Here is a 15,792-nt window from a genome sequence, read left to right as displayed (position 1 = left end):
TTCATTTTTCTCTAAGAAATACAGAGCTTTATAATGGTATTTGGAAACAGTGTTTAATTAATCTTCTTTATTAGAGACAAGTAATTACGGTATTATACTAGTCAAATGAATTGCTTTTCCCAGAAAAAGAAAATCACAAGTACTTCCACTACTAATAAACTATTTGAAAAAAAACAGAAGATAGCAATGAGTAACAGCTAACATGAATTTGTGAGGAACAAAACATACTAAACCAACTTATTTCTTTCTGTAATGTAGTAATAGCTTTTGTGCACTAGGAACAAGTGGATGTCATATATACTGGTTTTAGTAATTGGTGATTTTTGAGAATGTTTCCCATGACATCTTATAAGAACGGGAAAAAGACAATAAAATCACGATACGGTTGGCTGTACAACTGACCAGAAAAATTGTACTCATCTTGATAACTACTTTAAGCCTTTGCTAAACTAAAAATAGGTAGTGAGCACAGTTTTGAAGGATACCTTCTGACCTTGCTCCAAAACCGTTCAATGAATTCCAATGATAATTTACCTAACGGAATAGACGGAATGCTTGGTGAATTCGCATATACTGAGATGTACGCAAATCATGTATCATATTACAGTACAGGTATCATACACAAAGTTGTGTAAATAGAAGTGGTAATGGATTTAGAAAATTGCTTTGACATACTGAAGAAACTGAAAAAAATGATGAAGTTTAGCAAGGGAATAATGTGAAGTGCTATGACTAGGGAGAAACAACTGCAGAAATGTGCAGACTAGGAAACAAATGGTCAGACAGCAGCTCTACAGGAAAAGAGATGGGGGTTTCGGTGGATCAGAAACAGAACACGGCTTAATGAGACCATGCTGCTATGAAAAGGCCATCATCATTCTGGGATGTGTAAAGAAGAAAATCTTCTTTAAGAGTAGTGAAAATCTTCTACTCAGTACCAATAAGGTTCTTAGCTGGAGTAACTGAGTCCAGTTTTGGACACTACATTTGAAACAAGACATAAACCAACTGCAAAGAGACCAAAGGAGCGAAATGAGAATAATCAGAGGTCTAAGAGCATGTAAGACTTACAGAATGAGATTATTCAGTCCAAAGGAAAAAAAATGACAGGGGGGAGATATAACAAATAAGAGGAAAGAAATAACTGTTTTATATTTCTACTGTGGAGAGAACAAAACTAATAAGTTAACACTGTTTAGTCACTTGCAGTTAGTCACTGCAACTAGTGAAATTCAAGTTAGTCTTTCAAACCACTTTACAATAAAGGCTCAACTATCATATTTTTCTGGGATCCTGCAGACATAAGTATGTGTTTTTACTGTGCAGCAGCCTTGTACATGCTCAGTAAATCCAATATTTTGGGGACATGCTGGATTTACCACTCTTGCAGCAATCGTACAACACTTGTACACAAAGAGTAGATCATAACTTTAAGTGTCATGTACACCACATATGTGCACATTCATACGTCCATCTGATATCTCTTGGAAACATCTCATCGATAACATGGCTGCTGTGTCAGGCATACAAAGTTAGACCAACATTTTCTGAAAGCGTCAGACCAACTGCAGCTATAGTATATCGCGTGGTGCAAATGTGCTATGGATATGCCCAGGATTTTAGGTTCTCTTTAGGTTTTCTGATTGTGGTTCAGGCCTCCTCAAAGTTTTCCCAGATAATATTTTTGAATGGAAAAAAAGAGGTCATTCAGACACGTGATAGCTGAAAGTAAAGACAGTTCTGCGTTTCTGCTGATTTCAAACTGTTCCCTAACTTGGGATAGTCTGCCTGGGGATAACAGAGACTTTCTATCATTTGACATTTTTAAGAATATGGTCAAACATCTCTCAGGAGTGACAGGTAGCTATAAAGCCTGGAGATGGACTAGTTAACTTCTGACATCTCTTCCTGCCTTATTTTCTGTGAGTCTATTAAAATATTCTGACACACTAACAAATTGAAGCCAATTTAAACAAATAAATGAGTTTGTCCTCAAAAGTTGTTCATACATTTTCACAGGTAGTAACTTAGCTGTGATGACTAATTTTCCACATTCAGTGATTCTTAAGAAATTACACCCACAAAATATTTATTGCATAACGATTTTATTTTGTTCTCTACATAGTCTACAATGTAACTGAAAAAAATACTGTAAATCTAAAAATGTTCTTTTATTTTTATCATATCAGCAGTAACTTCTAGCATTTAAACTTTAATTCTGGTACCTTCTACTTAAATGTCAAAATGGAAAAGTATCAGAACAAAACCAATGGATCGAAAGGTGGAAAAAGAGAACAACTGGTGGGATGCTAAGCTTTCATGACATTCCTGAGTTCTCATACTTATTTCAAAAGAAATGGGAATTGTATGCAGCTGCGCACAGACAGGCAGTATCACAAAAAGAAATTATAAAAAGTATATGAATTGCATATTCTCACCTAAAATAAAGACTGGACTATATTGTTGTAATATTAATAACATGTTGCATTCTAAGTGATTTAGAAGCAAACATATACTTTGCTTTGACCAATACAAAAATAGTTGCTGCGTTCATATATAGTTGTTTTAAGAAAATAGATTTTATGTATTGATTGGCTGACTTGAACAAACAGAATATATATCTAAACGCAAAGAAGAAGGAAATTAAAATGGACGTTACATTAATCCATTTTTTGTTTATGTTTCTGAGTTAACAAGAAAAATAAATAGATCAATCCAAACTGAATTGCTAATTAAGCATTACCTTTGTAATGCTCGTGATGATTGTTAGTAGGGTCAAATTGCCAACAGCACAGAACTGTATTTGGGCACAGAAGAAAATGTCTTGGTGAAAACACAGTTAAATCATTTTGTACTCCTGTGCCCCTCAAATAGGTATGAGCCTGTTCTGTTTTTTTTTTCTATAAATTAGAAGAAACTGATGGCTGCTTAGCCTGCAGGGTGTGACTGCTTTTAATGACAAGAGTTGCCAGTAGCCTGCAGGGTGGTTACAAAAGTGGAAATTCTTAGACCATCTGCTTTAATCCTTCCCCCTTTGACCACACATCCTGTGACGAATATAAAGAAAAGAGTGGGAGGAGAAGCACGGTCTGTATTTACAGGTATTCCTACAAAATTCATCACAATTATTTGCATTAAGATCTTTGCAATGGTAGGGACATACAAACAAGTTCCAGCCTATCTCGGGATTTGAAATACACTGTTCATGTTTCTAAACCAATCCAGAAAAGACATAATACAATCTACTCTTAGTTATCTACAGATGCATTATCAAGGTAGATTATTCATATCACAGACAGAAGAGAGAGCCCTACATGAACCATTTCAAGTCTGGCCAGGCTCTTCACTTTAGACACAGTCCTGTATGAAGATTGCTGTACTGCTTCTATCACCATTTTCAGTCAATAAATAGACAAGCTGCTCCTGCAAGGGATGCAGCCAGGCTTCTTAGTGTAGGCTCTCATGAAGCTGGCTGCAAGCAGAACAACCAGGATATGTCTCCTAGCAGTAGGGTCCACCTGAAATGCAACAACTTGATACCTGCAGATCTAGCCCACATCTGGGAGGGCCAGTGTAGATCTTCAGCTAAAAATCCTATCTAAAAGCAAGGTGACTCCTCTTAAGTATATATGTTATGCTCGCCAGTACTCTGGGTTAGTGGAAGGCTTATCCATTCAGGTGTAAAATCAGGAAAATGCAGAGAGCAACCTTATGCATGCCAAAGCGAATAAGCATTCTTGTACTTTTGAAGATTAGCACAAAGCACTCAGCTCAACTAATGGTGACCTATACGGACCAGCCTAAGCCAAGCACTGCCTATGAGTTCTGACACACTGTTAACCCTGACAAACACTGGATGTGGAGCCACTCGACTAGATTGTGCAACAGTTTTACCTACTGTTCCATTACCTAAGCATCTTAGGCTCCCATTACTCGGCATAATGGGGAACTGTATTTGAATATATGGACTTAAATATAAAATGTGAATTCAGATGATATTATTAATACAAAAAAATGAAAATGAGCTTAACTTCCTAAAGAATAGAATAGAATACTATAAAATCCTGCTATATAGAAAGAATGTGATAGAACATGTATGCCAGATGCACAAATCAAACTTTAGAAGGGAAGATATGGAGGCTACTCTCAGAGATTACTTTAAAAGTGGGCAAACATGACAGACTACTTATATGATCAGAACAGCAGGAAGTACAAAGGGCTCAGATTTTCTTATATTTTTTATATATATATACTCTGACTATAAAATTTACTGTTATCTGCCCCATGTTCAAAGCATGTGGCTGATCTCAGTATTCATCACACTACATTGTTTTAGAGGGCAACTGAATATTTTAAAGGAAAACATACTTTGCAGTACAAACTGAAGGTTTGTTTCTAATACATTGCTATTTTAAGTTAAAAAATCTGGCATCCAGAAAAAGCTTATCCTATTTATATGCCAAGGAGTATGTGAACATACTTGCTTCTCAAGGGCTTCTAAGCATTATTCCTAAGGTGAAAAGACTTCAGGACATATGCAGTAAGGGAAACTATGATGGATGATGATCATGTAATCAAATACATATTTCCACAGTAATAAAAGTGACTTATTTTGAGCTTTTTGTACACAGCCAAAATAATACCTACATTTTTCAAATCTAGACACCAACAACAAAGCAATGGAATCCAAACTTAGTTACCCACTGATATCTTTAAAGGAAAATATGAAAAAGATACTTTCACCATTAGTTAAAACAACTACTGTTTTAGGACTCAGATTTGGCTTGGAACCCAGAAGACTCAGCTTTGGCACTGGTCTAGTTGGTGACCTCGCACAAACTACCTTTTCCCTCTCCACCTTTTTTGACTCACAGCATGAAAATATAATATCGATTACCTTTAAATGAAAGGGACTATGTATGAGATAATTACTACAATTATTATTTTGTGCTCTGCGTACTCTGCTATGGCAGCAAACTTTACCTTTCAGGACTGAACAAACTAACTCTATTAAACACCATCCTTACATCTGTTTCTGTTCTCACATAAACAACAATTCCTATGGATACAATGAAAGATAAGAATTCAGATGAGGAAGTGATAATAATTATTTTTATTAGGATTATTTTCAAGAATAGATACTATGCTATAATTGCCAGGTGAGGTAACAACACTTTCCTGACATCTACTACTGACCTGTCCTTCAGACTGCCCAGTTCATCAGTTTCCACATTGGTCTTGACCTGTTTATAAAGCAGATTCCACTCTGGCCCCAAAAGATCTATGCCACATAGCTCCATAAACCAGGACAGACAGCATGCTCTTTTTTTGAGCAACATTCACAACATGACACAATTGGGATGAAAAAGAAGGCCATAGGACATCTCAGGAAAGAGAAAATGAAGTATAAGATAGCTAGCTTCAACAGAACTTTGAGCTACATGGCAGAAACGCTGAGTTTTCTGACACCACGGGAAGAATGACAAATCACCTGGCTGTGGAATCACTGGGGCCTTGACTAAGATGGATGAGGTTGTCCACACCTCACAGAGTTTTCATTTGAAGAACAGCTGCTTGAAATTCTTAATATTCTTAGTCAGAATACTGTCTTTTTTCAAAAGTTAAACTTTTCAGAAATAGTTATTCTTTTTATTAGAAATCCTCCAACTTCACAAAATTTTCCTGCAATGCTGAGAAGGAAACAACATGGCTGCTTCTATTTGTAAGCCCTGTAGCATTCTTCTGAAATCTGGGAAATCCTAGCCTGATTTCTTATTCTATCTGATTTACAGCAAGAACATACAATCAGGTCTCCCACTTCTCCATACAGGGTCATATTCCTTCAGCTTCAGTGGTGTTCTGGATCTTTCTCAAACCCTCCTGTTGGACCTGTTTCATTCTACATATGTAACAAAATATCTGTTGGAGTGGAACTTGAATTACCGTATTTCTTCCTTCACAAGACTAGCCATTATCCCATAAGATATAGAGGCATCTGTATCTTTTTGATACATTTTCTCTTTTTGAAGACTGGTGTATTTTTAAAGTATTTATGCAAAACGGAAGTACTCTAACTTCAACATACATCTATCAGTTCTATCATATCTTATAAAGGTCTAGATAGAGTACTCTTGAAGAATAATAACTGCATTGAAATCCTAAATCAAGTAGAGTAACAAAATAAATACGGTTAGCTTTCCATCCATAGTAGGTGTTTTTGCAAAGTTGATCACAGTTATGCATGAGAATGACTATATCAAGATATGAAAAATAACATTACACAAGCAGTTTTCAAGTGTACGGTAAGAAAACTCTAAAAATATGTAAAATAACTTTTGATACTGGTTTATTTAAGCCATAATCCTATCGTATACCTTACCTCCATCTCAGTACCTCTCATATTTCAAACCACAGTGGTTTACTGAAGTTTTTTTGGAAGCTGTTGGCATCCTTTTTATAAAAAACATAACAAAATGAAACAGTAATTTGTCATTGCTGAATACATATAACGTTCCTGGACTACTAGTTTGAAAAACTATGGAAGAAAAGTGATTAATTTCTATAAGCCTTATATCGAGTCAGGCATGTGAAGACAAAGAAATGTACTAAAGAAAATCCACAAGTTTGGAACCAGGTTTCTTTTGATTTTCCATGGTGTCAGAAAAAGCTTGAAAATCTTTTTCTTAGAGGTTCTTCAGTATTTCACTACTGAGCCCTGATTTAAAAATAAAAAAAAATCAGTCTTTTTAAGAGAGATACAATAGTTGAACAGACAAGAGCAGCTGTATAAATTTTAACTTTCCTTTGTAATCGCCATAACAATAATTTTTAGTGAACTTTTACTATGAAGAAACATTGCCCTTCTATTTTCTGAAGTAAAATCTCCAAGATTACATGTAAGTTTACTTTATTATGTAAAATGCCGATGTCCTTCATGAAGAGTGTTTGGCTGCTTCATAGCCTGAAGCAAATGAAAAAATCATAGTATTTCTGCAGAACTGTATCAGACAGTAAGAAAGTCGTAGCAAATACATTATCAGCATCACTGCTCTTTATGTACCAACCTGTAATTAAAAGTTATATTTGTGTAGGTTCCATCTTCTCAGTGCCATTGTTTATGAATCATGCACAAGATTATCCATTTGTTCCACTCGAGCCAAGTGCACATTCTCCTATTCACTAACCATTCACAAATGTACATTAACAATTAGATATTATCAGAGTCTATCAAAATTTCAAGTATCTCCACAATAAGGCCATTTCCCAACATGGGATGATACCAGTTTTTAAGATATTGTTATTTTTGCTGCATGAGCATGTCCACAGAGAATGAATGAATACCTAGTTAAAAATAAATTAAAGAGCCTTCATGGATTTGAAATTGTTCTAAGGGGATTTGTCTTTTCATTTTGATTTATTTTCTGCTTTGTTGGACATTATTTTCCCAAATATGGCACACTGTGATAAGAAAAAAAATGAAGTCTAACGCATGTACTTACTTGTGATAAAATGGAAAGCTGATGGTGGTAAGTTACTGCATTTCGATTAGCCTCCATGAAGTACCTCTGGGTGCGTGTCCTCTCCCGAACCAGTTTTTTCTCCAACATGAGATGGGAGGTGGATAAAATATCCAAGTATTTCATCATCACCTCAGACACCATTGAGCTGACCTCCACTATGTCTGGACGTGTCTCTGCATCAGGAGTTAAGCACCTAGAGAAAGTACCATTCTCTAATGAAATGCAATTACTTTTTTCTAGAAATCCATTTACTATCACTGCATTCATTCAATGGTATCTATCAAGTCATGCTGGCTAGCACATGGGACAAAACCAGAAATTTATCAGGGCAACAATTTTAAGTTCTTACAATGACTCAAAAATTACAAATGGATACAATTTCAGAAATGCACAAATACTTTTATGCAAAAAGACTGACAGAGCAACATCTGCTGGCTTATAAAAATGCTATTGCCAAAATCTTCATAGTAAGAAATTTATCAAGCAGCATTTTTCCATTCAAGATGACAGTGAACAGAGGGAGCTAAAAGAAACATAGCATCTGTCACAGCAGTTACTGCAGCGAGTACACAAAGGGGCCCAGAAACTCTACTCAAGCCTGAGTGGGATTGCTCGATGCTGCGTGGCCTTGGTGGTGACCCACCACAGAGCACAGTCTCCCGCACCAAGTGGAACTGTCCTTGGCACATCAGAGGCACCGACCCAGACAGAACTGCTGCTGTGCAGGTCTAGGGCTGCAGGGTACGCCTGCTGCTAGGGGAGACAGTGGCCTCACCTGTGAGAGCTGTGCTCTTCTCAAGGTGCTGAGCCACTGGGCAAAGCAATTACAAAGGAAGTGAACGTACTGTCAGGGAAGACGTATAGGAGACTGACACAAAAGATGTTGCAGCAACAGGAGCCCAAACTCCCAATGCGAAGGAGGAGCATTAGAAATTATCCTTAAAGGAATAACAGATACAGGATCGCAAGATAGGAGAGGCTGGATACTTGTGACTTTTGGCAACAGAAGAAAGGCTTTTTCTCTGCCTGCAGATCTACAATTACAGAACAGGTATAGTGACCTGGGAACAAGTGAGGAGCAGGAAGACCTAAGAGAGGATGCAGACCAACAGAGGATCCACCAAAACCAAATAAACCAAATATCCACACCACAAAGAAACAGCAGCTGATAGTCACTGGAGAGTCCCTCCTGCAGGGGGGACAGAAGCACCATCTATTGGCCCAACTTGATAATCAGGAAACCTGTTGCTTGCCAGGTACTTGAACCCAGGATGTTGGGAAAGACTGCCAAGGGTCATCTGGCCCTTGGACTACTACCTGTTGCTGCTCATCCATATGGGCACCCATGATACTACTAGGGCTAACCCAGAACGTATCGAAAGTGACTACAGAGCACTGGGTTCAACGGTAAAGGGCAGGTGGGCAAGGTGTGTTCTCCTCAATCCTTCCAATAAGGGGGAAAGGCTCAAGTCTGGGTGGATGCAACCTGCAATTCAACACCTGGCTTTGCAGCTGGTGTTTTGGGTAGGACTGATTTTCACTACCACAGGACCCTCATTGAGGAACATGGACTACTGAGTGGGGACAGGATCTATCTGATGAAGTGGGGCAAAAAAATCTTTGTCAAGAGGCTTACTAACCTTGTGAGAAGGGCATTAAACTAGGTACACCGAGAGAAAGTTAGCATAACACAGAGAAGTGGAGGTATATGGGGCAGTAAGGTGCTGTTTGTGGGACAATATGATGGGGGAGGCTCTTACACTCCCCTTGTGAAAGCAGTACAAAGCACAACTTAGGTTCTATTTCAAGTGCTTGTACATAAATGCACACAGCATGGGAAACAGCAGGAGGAATTAAAAGTCCATGAACAGTTGCAGAGCTGTGATCTCACTGGGATTACAGACATGTGGTGGGACTTCAATGCTGCAACAGATGGATATAGCACTGGTACCTATATAGGGGGCTTGTAACCACCCTGATATCTGCTGGCAGGGTAAGGTTGAGCACAGGCAATCCAGATTTCTGGAATGCATTGATGGCAATTTCTTGGTGCAGGTGACTGAGAGGCCAACTAGCAGAGGCACTCTGTGGAACCTGTTGCTCACAAACAAGGAGGAACTGGACAGCGATGTGAAGGTCGAGGGTAGCCTTGGCTGCAGTGACCATCAGATTGGGGAGTTTAAAATCCTGAGAGATGTGAGAAAGACAAATATTAGAATCATAACCTGGGACCCCAGGAAAGCACATTTCAGCTTTTTCAGGGATCTTCTGTGTAGAATCTCATGGAAGACTGTCCTGGAGGGCAAAGGGAAATCCAGTGGAATTGGCTGATCTTCAAGGACAACTGCCTCAAAGCACAAGAGCAGCCCATTACCACATGCAGCAAGTCAAGCAGGCATGGCAGAAGGCCAGCATAGATGAACAGGGAACCCCTCAGCTCGTATGTAAAAATGAAGGTTACAGAAGGTGGAAGCATACAGGGGTGGGCTACCCAGGAGGAATATGTAGACCCCAAGGGGTGAAGTTAAGAAAGCTCATCTAGAATTGGATCTAGCAATGAATGTGAAGGGCAATAAGAGGGCCTTCTGTAAGTACTTCAGGAACAAAAGAAAGGATAAGGAAAATGTGCGTCCATTGTTCAACCTAGTGACAAGGCACATGGGAAAGGCTGAGGTACTTGATGCCTTTTTTGCCTCTGTTTCCACTGGTAACATCTGGCCTCAAGTGTCCCAGATCCCTGAGCCTCCTTGCAGAATCTGCTGTCATGAAGCATGATCCGCAATAGAGGATACAGTTAGGGAACATTTAAGACAACTGAATATACATGGGTCCATGGGACCAGGTGATATGCACCTGAGGGTGCTGAGGGAACGGACCGATGCCACTGTCCATCATTTCCAAAAGGTTGATGGATGGGGGAGGTTCCTGAAGACTGGAAAAAGTCAAATATCACATGCATATTGAAGAAGGGCAGGAAGGAGGATCAAGGAAACCACAGGCTAGTCAGTCTCACATCAGACCCTGGGAAAATAAGAGAGCAAACTCTTCTGGAAGCCAAGCACATGAAGGATAAGAGGCTGACTTGGAACAGCCAGCATGGATTAAGAAAAGCAAATAGTATCTGATTAACCTGATTGTTCTCTATGAGGAGATGACTGGCTCTGTGGACAAGGGGAGAGCAGTGTGTGCCGTGGTTACCTTGGTTTTCATTAGGCCTTTGAAACAGTCTCCTACACTACCTTCACGGCCAATCTGGGGAGATATGGACTGAATAAGTGGACTATGAGGTGGGTGAAAAAACGGCTGGAATTCCTAGCTCAAAGGGCTGGGATCAGCAATATAAAGGTGTCCAGAAATGTCATCCTTCAGGGACTGGTACTGGGCCAGTGTTGTTTCATCAAACAACACTTTTTACAACTCATCTTTAATAAAGATCTGGATGATCGGACAGAGCGCACTCTCAGCAAATTTGTGGATGACACAAAACTGGGGGGAGCAGCTGACACACTGGAGGGCAGGGTTGCTATCAAAGGGACCTGGAAACCTGCAGAAATAGGCTGACAGGAACTCATGAAGTTCAACAAAGGCAAAGTCCTGCCATTGAGATGGAATAACCCCATGCAACAGTACTGGCTGGGCACCAGCTGGATAGAAAAGAGCCCTGCAGAAAAGAATCTGGAGTCTTGACGGACAACAAGCTGAACATCAGTCAGTAGCGTGCCTTTGCAGCAAAGAAGGCTGACCACATACTGGGCTGTATTAGCAATAGTGTAGTCAGCAAGGTGAGGGAAGTGATTATTCTACTCTTTGCTCAACGTTTGTGAGATCACATCTAGAGTAGTGTGTCCAGTTTTGGGCTCCCCACTATTAGAAAGACATTGACATACTTGAGCAAGTCCAGTGGAGGACCAATAATATGCTGGGGTACTGGAGCATATGACATACAAGTAAAGGCTGAGAGAACTGGGTTTGTTCAGCCATAAGATGAGAAGGGAATGGGGAGATCTTATTGCTGCCTACGACCACCTAATGGGAGGAGGGTGTAGAGAAGATGGAGCCAGACTCTTATCAGAGGTGCACAGTGATGGGGCAAGAGGCAATAGACACAAGCTGGAACATGGGAAAGTCCAAGTAGATATAAAGATAATTATTTTAATCACAAAAGTGGTCAAGTATTGGAAGAGGGCCCGGAGACATTGTGGAATCTCCATCCTTGGATATATTCAGAACTCAACTAGACAAGGCCCTAGAGCAGTCTGATCTAACTGGATCTGCTTTGAGCAGGGTTTGGACTACATGACCTCCAGAGGTCTCTTCCAACCTAAATTTTTCTATAATTCTATGGTTCCTGTTTCAGGCACTGTAGGTAGCTGTTTAGTAATAATAACGATATATTATTAGGTCTATACTTAAATCTCTATATATTTTGGATGTAGGTTAGGGCATGAAAGCTGAAGCAGGTAGTTATTCAGGTACTATAAGTTGTTTTAAATCTAATAAATCCAGTGGGCCTGACAATTTACTATGATTTACCTGCAGAGTACTATTGATCAGCTATCATGCACATACACTTGACCCAACACCCTTTTTTAAAGGTGTCACAGAATGACTTTATTATTTCTAAAACAGTACTTTTTAAATAAACATTACCTCCATGTAAAGCAGCAGTTCTGAAAATGTTTTACAGCATTTTAACTCCTTGATTTTAATCTCTTCTTATAGCCAATTTCTCAAATCCATTATGATTCATCTCATTATCATAACTGTGTTAATCTGTTTTATTTAAACTTTTATATTTCCTTTAGAGGTATATAAACAGATGCATTTTTTTGCCCTAAGAAATGTTCCACTTGATTTTTCTTTTTAATTTTTGACTTTAATCCACTGAAATTGGTCAAAATTTTGAAGAATCATGTTAACTGTAAAAGATTTCTCATAGGTCCTTAATCCATTTCCCAAGTGTCTAAAAAGAAATGATCTGTGACTAAACACTGAATAGACTGATGTTCAACTCTGAATGACTTTGGTGATTATGATTTCAAAACCTTCTTTAGTAGCTTAATCCACTGAAACTAATCTAATATACTGGATGCAAATTTCCAGTTGCAACATGAAGCTTTTAATGTTTTTCTAATCTTTATTAACAAGAAAAAGCAGATGTTTTTTCTATTTATGGCATTCCTCTTTGAATAGGTATTGTGCTTCAGTCATCATTCAGAAATGAACTTCTTCATTTCTTTCCTTTAATGTTCTTCATTTTGTCTAACTGTCTCCTGAAGCATGAGCCAAAAAATAAACAAAATATTTCAGTTAAGGATTAACCAATAGTAAGAAAAGCAACATATTATTTTATGCTTCCCACTGCTACTAAAATAAGTAGGGTAAAGCTTATGTGATAGGAAAAGTTCATTTTAACTTTTCATGCAGGTATCTATTTAATCAGCTATTTAAACCATGTAGACTGTCAGTAAAATGACCAAAAGAGCAGCCAGTTTGATAATGATAGAGAGACTTTTAGTGAACCTGTTTAATACAGCAGCAATATCTATAATTATAAAGGATAATCAATAGCTGGCCTTCTACCAATCAAATACTTCATTTTACTGAATTTATCATCATTATCAAGAATGAAAAGAAGGAAAAGACGGGCCAGGAGAAGAAAGGCCAGATCCTCAGCATAAGTTTGTCCAACTTTGCTGATAAAGATCAGTTTCAGATTTGTAAGAGAATACAATACATATCAATTCTGATATGATGCGACATGAAGATATTTTCTGGATACATTTGGGATGACTATATTACCCTGAAATGGTAAGCAGTGAATGACTAAAGCCAGTTATTCTACCAAGTGCCAATGAAACAGAATGTGTTATGTATGTTATCAAAATTCTATTTCAGGAATGTTATTTGTACTGTTTTCCATCTCTTTTTACAAATAGAACCACACTTAGCTAGTTCCTAGGTAGCTAACAGTACACAGATCAGAAAAGTACTTATTTTAAAATACTTATTTTAAAGTATTTCAAAATCAACTACAAATAGCTGTAAATTTTTAAAATGATTCATTTCTGAACTTTTTAAACTTAAACATTAATTCTGTTTGCTTCTATTCTCTCAGTGACCTTTCATTGTCAGGGTCTTTAGATAACAGAAACCTTTTTATAAAGTAAAAGATAGTATAGAAATGTTACAGTCTTTGCACAGTAAAGTGTTTTTTAGAGATGGAATGCCACATTTGAGTGAGAAAGAAAAAGGATTTTTGTTCTAAGTGGAGTCTTTCTAAAATGGACAATCAAGAGAGCTAAGTCTCTTCAGAAGTGCACCAACTCACACTCTATAATTTGCCTTACATGTTATGTTATCACCAGGAAGAAATAGCAAAAAGAAATATATGGTGATTGAGCAGAACAAATACAGTCTTATCTTTTCCTCCGTCATTATCTCTGCTTTGTTAACATGTTTAGAAGTAGTGAGAAATGTATTTCTAACAAACAAATACACAAAATGATGACTGTGATCATACAGTGATCTATAAATATTACAACAGAGTTACTTCCTTGACCACAAACTGCACTTGAAAAAGTCTCAAAATGCTGTAATTTTATGAAAAGAAATAATCTTATGTGTAGCAGATTAACTGTAGCAGTGGTAGTGTTGAACACTTCAGTACTGTGTATAAAGTTATACTTGCTGTCTAAACATTGTTAGCCTTGTCTATACTAACTCTTTGTTATCAGTAGGGTGAGGAGATATTACTGTTTTCCTTTAAATCAGAAGACATTTCATACTCAGAGATAAATACTGATGGTTGCTAAAGTCAGTAAATTGTCACATTGTCATTACTAGAAACATACATAACAAAATACCTTTTTGGCAAGATGTTGAAATAAGGCGAGATGAGTAATTACCTTTTAATGGTAACTGACACTTTTTCAGAGAACACTCCTTCTGGCACAGGTTCATACACAGCCCCTACTATCTGCAAAATTAATAACCTAGAGTTAATTGAAGAAAATATATTCCATTATGAATTTTCAAGTACCATGTGATAAGTACTTTTCCTTGGAACAATCCGATAGGCATTAAATCAAAATCATCAGCTTTACCTTGCAAAGCAACTTAGAAAACATCATTTAATGCAGAATATCTCTTATCAGGTATCCACATTAATGTAAAAACAAGGGCATGCAACATCTGAACAACGGAAACATTTACAAAAAGCAGTGATTTCTTTTCATTGGTGATCATGTTCTAAAGTGTGAGTAATAAACAACCCTATAGCAAGTCCAATACTACAGCAGGTCAATAAATTTTTTATATCTAAAATTCCGATCACCAAATGTGATGATAAAAATGTGCTAGTATGAAAAGTAAACATATATTATTATTTACAAGCTGTATTTTGTGATTATGATGACAAGATAACAGTTCATACAATGATAAATATTTCTGCTCATTCACACATCTGAATGCAGTTTGTGCTTCCATAATCTTACATATGAATTCTTGTGGATCTAGGGAACATACGCAGAAAGAATTGGGTAGGTTGATCTAGCAAATCCAAATACCTTAGTTGCCAAGGAGAGCATATTGGTGCTGTAAAATGGTGGGCTCAGAGTTGCCATCTCATAAAGGATGCATCCTGCAGCCCAGACATCAGCCTTCTCTCCGTACGGCTCACTCTTCACAACTTCAGGGCTAAATAAAAAGCAATGCAATCCACAAGTGCTTAATTAATAGTTTTCATCTAGAAGTAGGCTGAATTAAAAAAAAAAAAAAAAGAGCTCTAGTTAGTCACTACAACATATTTTCAGAGCATATACAATTACTGTCAAAAGGCAGCATTTATTTCCTTTACTTGCTAAATTCTGTAAGTGGAACTACAATTAATAGCTTTTCCACTTCTGCTTCTTCCACAATTCTCCTCACAACACTATGGTTTAACTCTTTGCTCACTTATCCCTTCCATTCATTTCGTTTTATACATCTTTGGAATTATTGGATACAAATAAGCTAGTACATTCAGAATTTCCTTAAAAAATGGCATTTCAATAAAATGGACTAAAGAATGGTTAAATATACCACATCCTCTTGTAATTCAAATATCAGAAAGGTTTGAATCACATTCCTATATTTAGAACACTAAAGAAGATTATCTTGCTGTTAATGTGGAAAAAAAATAACCCTTTGCTCACAATATCATTTTATCCTGTTAAAACTATTGTCATGCACTCCCTGTGCTGACATCCCTGATGACGCTGCCTGGACACTC

General features: G+C 37.6%; 1 protein-coding gene across 3 annotated transcripts in view; it reads right to left on the bottom strand.

Annotated features, from left to right (window-relative positions):
* Positions 1–15,792, bottom strand: part of NEK10 (NIMA related kinase 10) — a 111,468-nt gene that overhangs the window by 35,322 nt on the left and 60,354 nt on the right. For all 3 annotated transcript variants that reach the window (XR_010387609.1, XM_064506155.1, XM_064506153.1), the window contains exons 24-26: positions 15,089–15,218; positions 14,429–14,499; positions 7,500–7,713 (exon numbers count right to left, since the gene is read on the bottom strand). Coding sequence is in view for 2 of the 3 variants with exons in the window: in XM_064506155.1 (XP_064362225.1) it covers positions 7,500–7,713; positions 14,429–14,499; positions 15,089–15,218 (415 nt within the window). In the remaining variant the exon portion in view is untranslated. The remainder of the gene's footprint in view (positions 1–7,499; positions 7,714–14,428; positions 14,500–15,088; positions 15,219–15,792) is intronic.

This window comes from Dromaius novaehollandiae, chromosome 2 (assembly GCF_036370855.1).
Source record: "Dromaius novaehollandiae isolate bDroNov1 chromosome 2, bDroNov1.hap1, whole genome shotgun sequence".
In the NCBI taxonomy this organism is placed as follows: Eukaryota; Metazoa; Chordata; class Aves; order Casuariiformes; family Dromaiidae; genus Dromaius; species Dromaius novaehollandiae.
The sequence above is the reverse complement of the archived record's forward strand: the minus strand, read 5'-3'. Positions and strand labels throughout refer to the sequence as shown.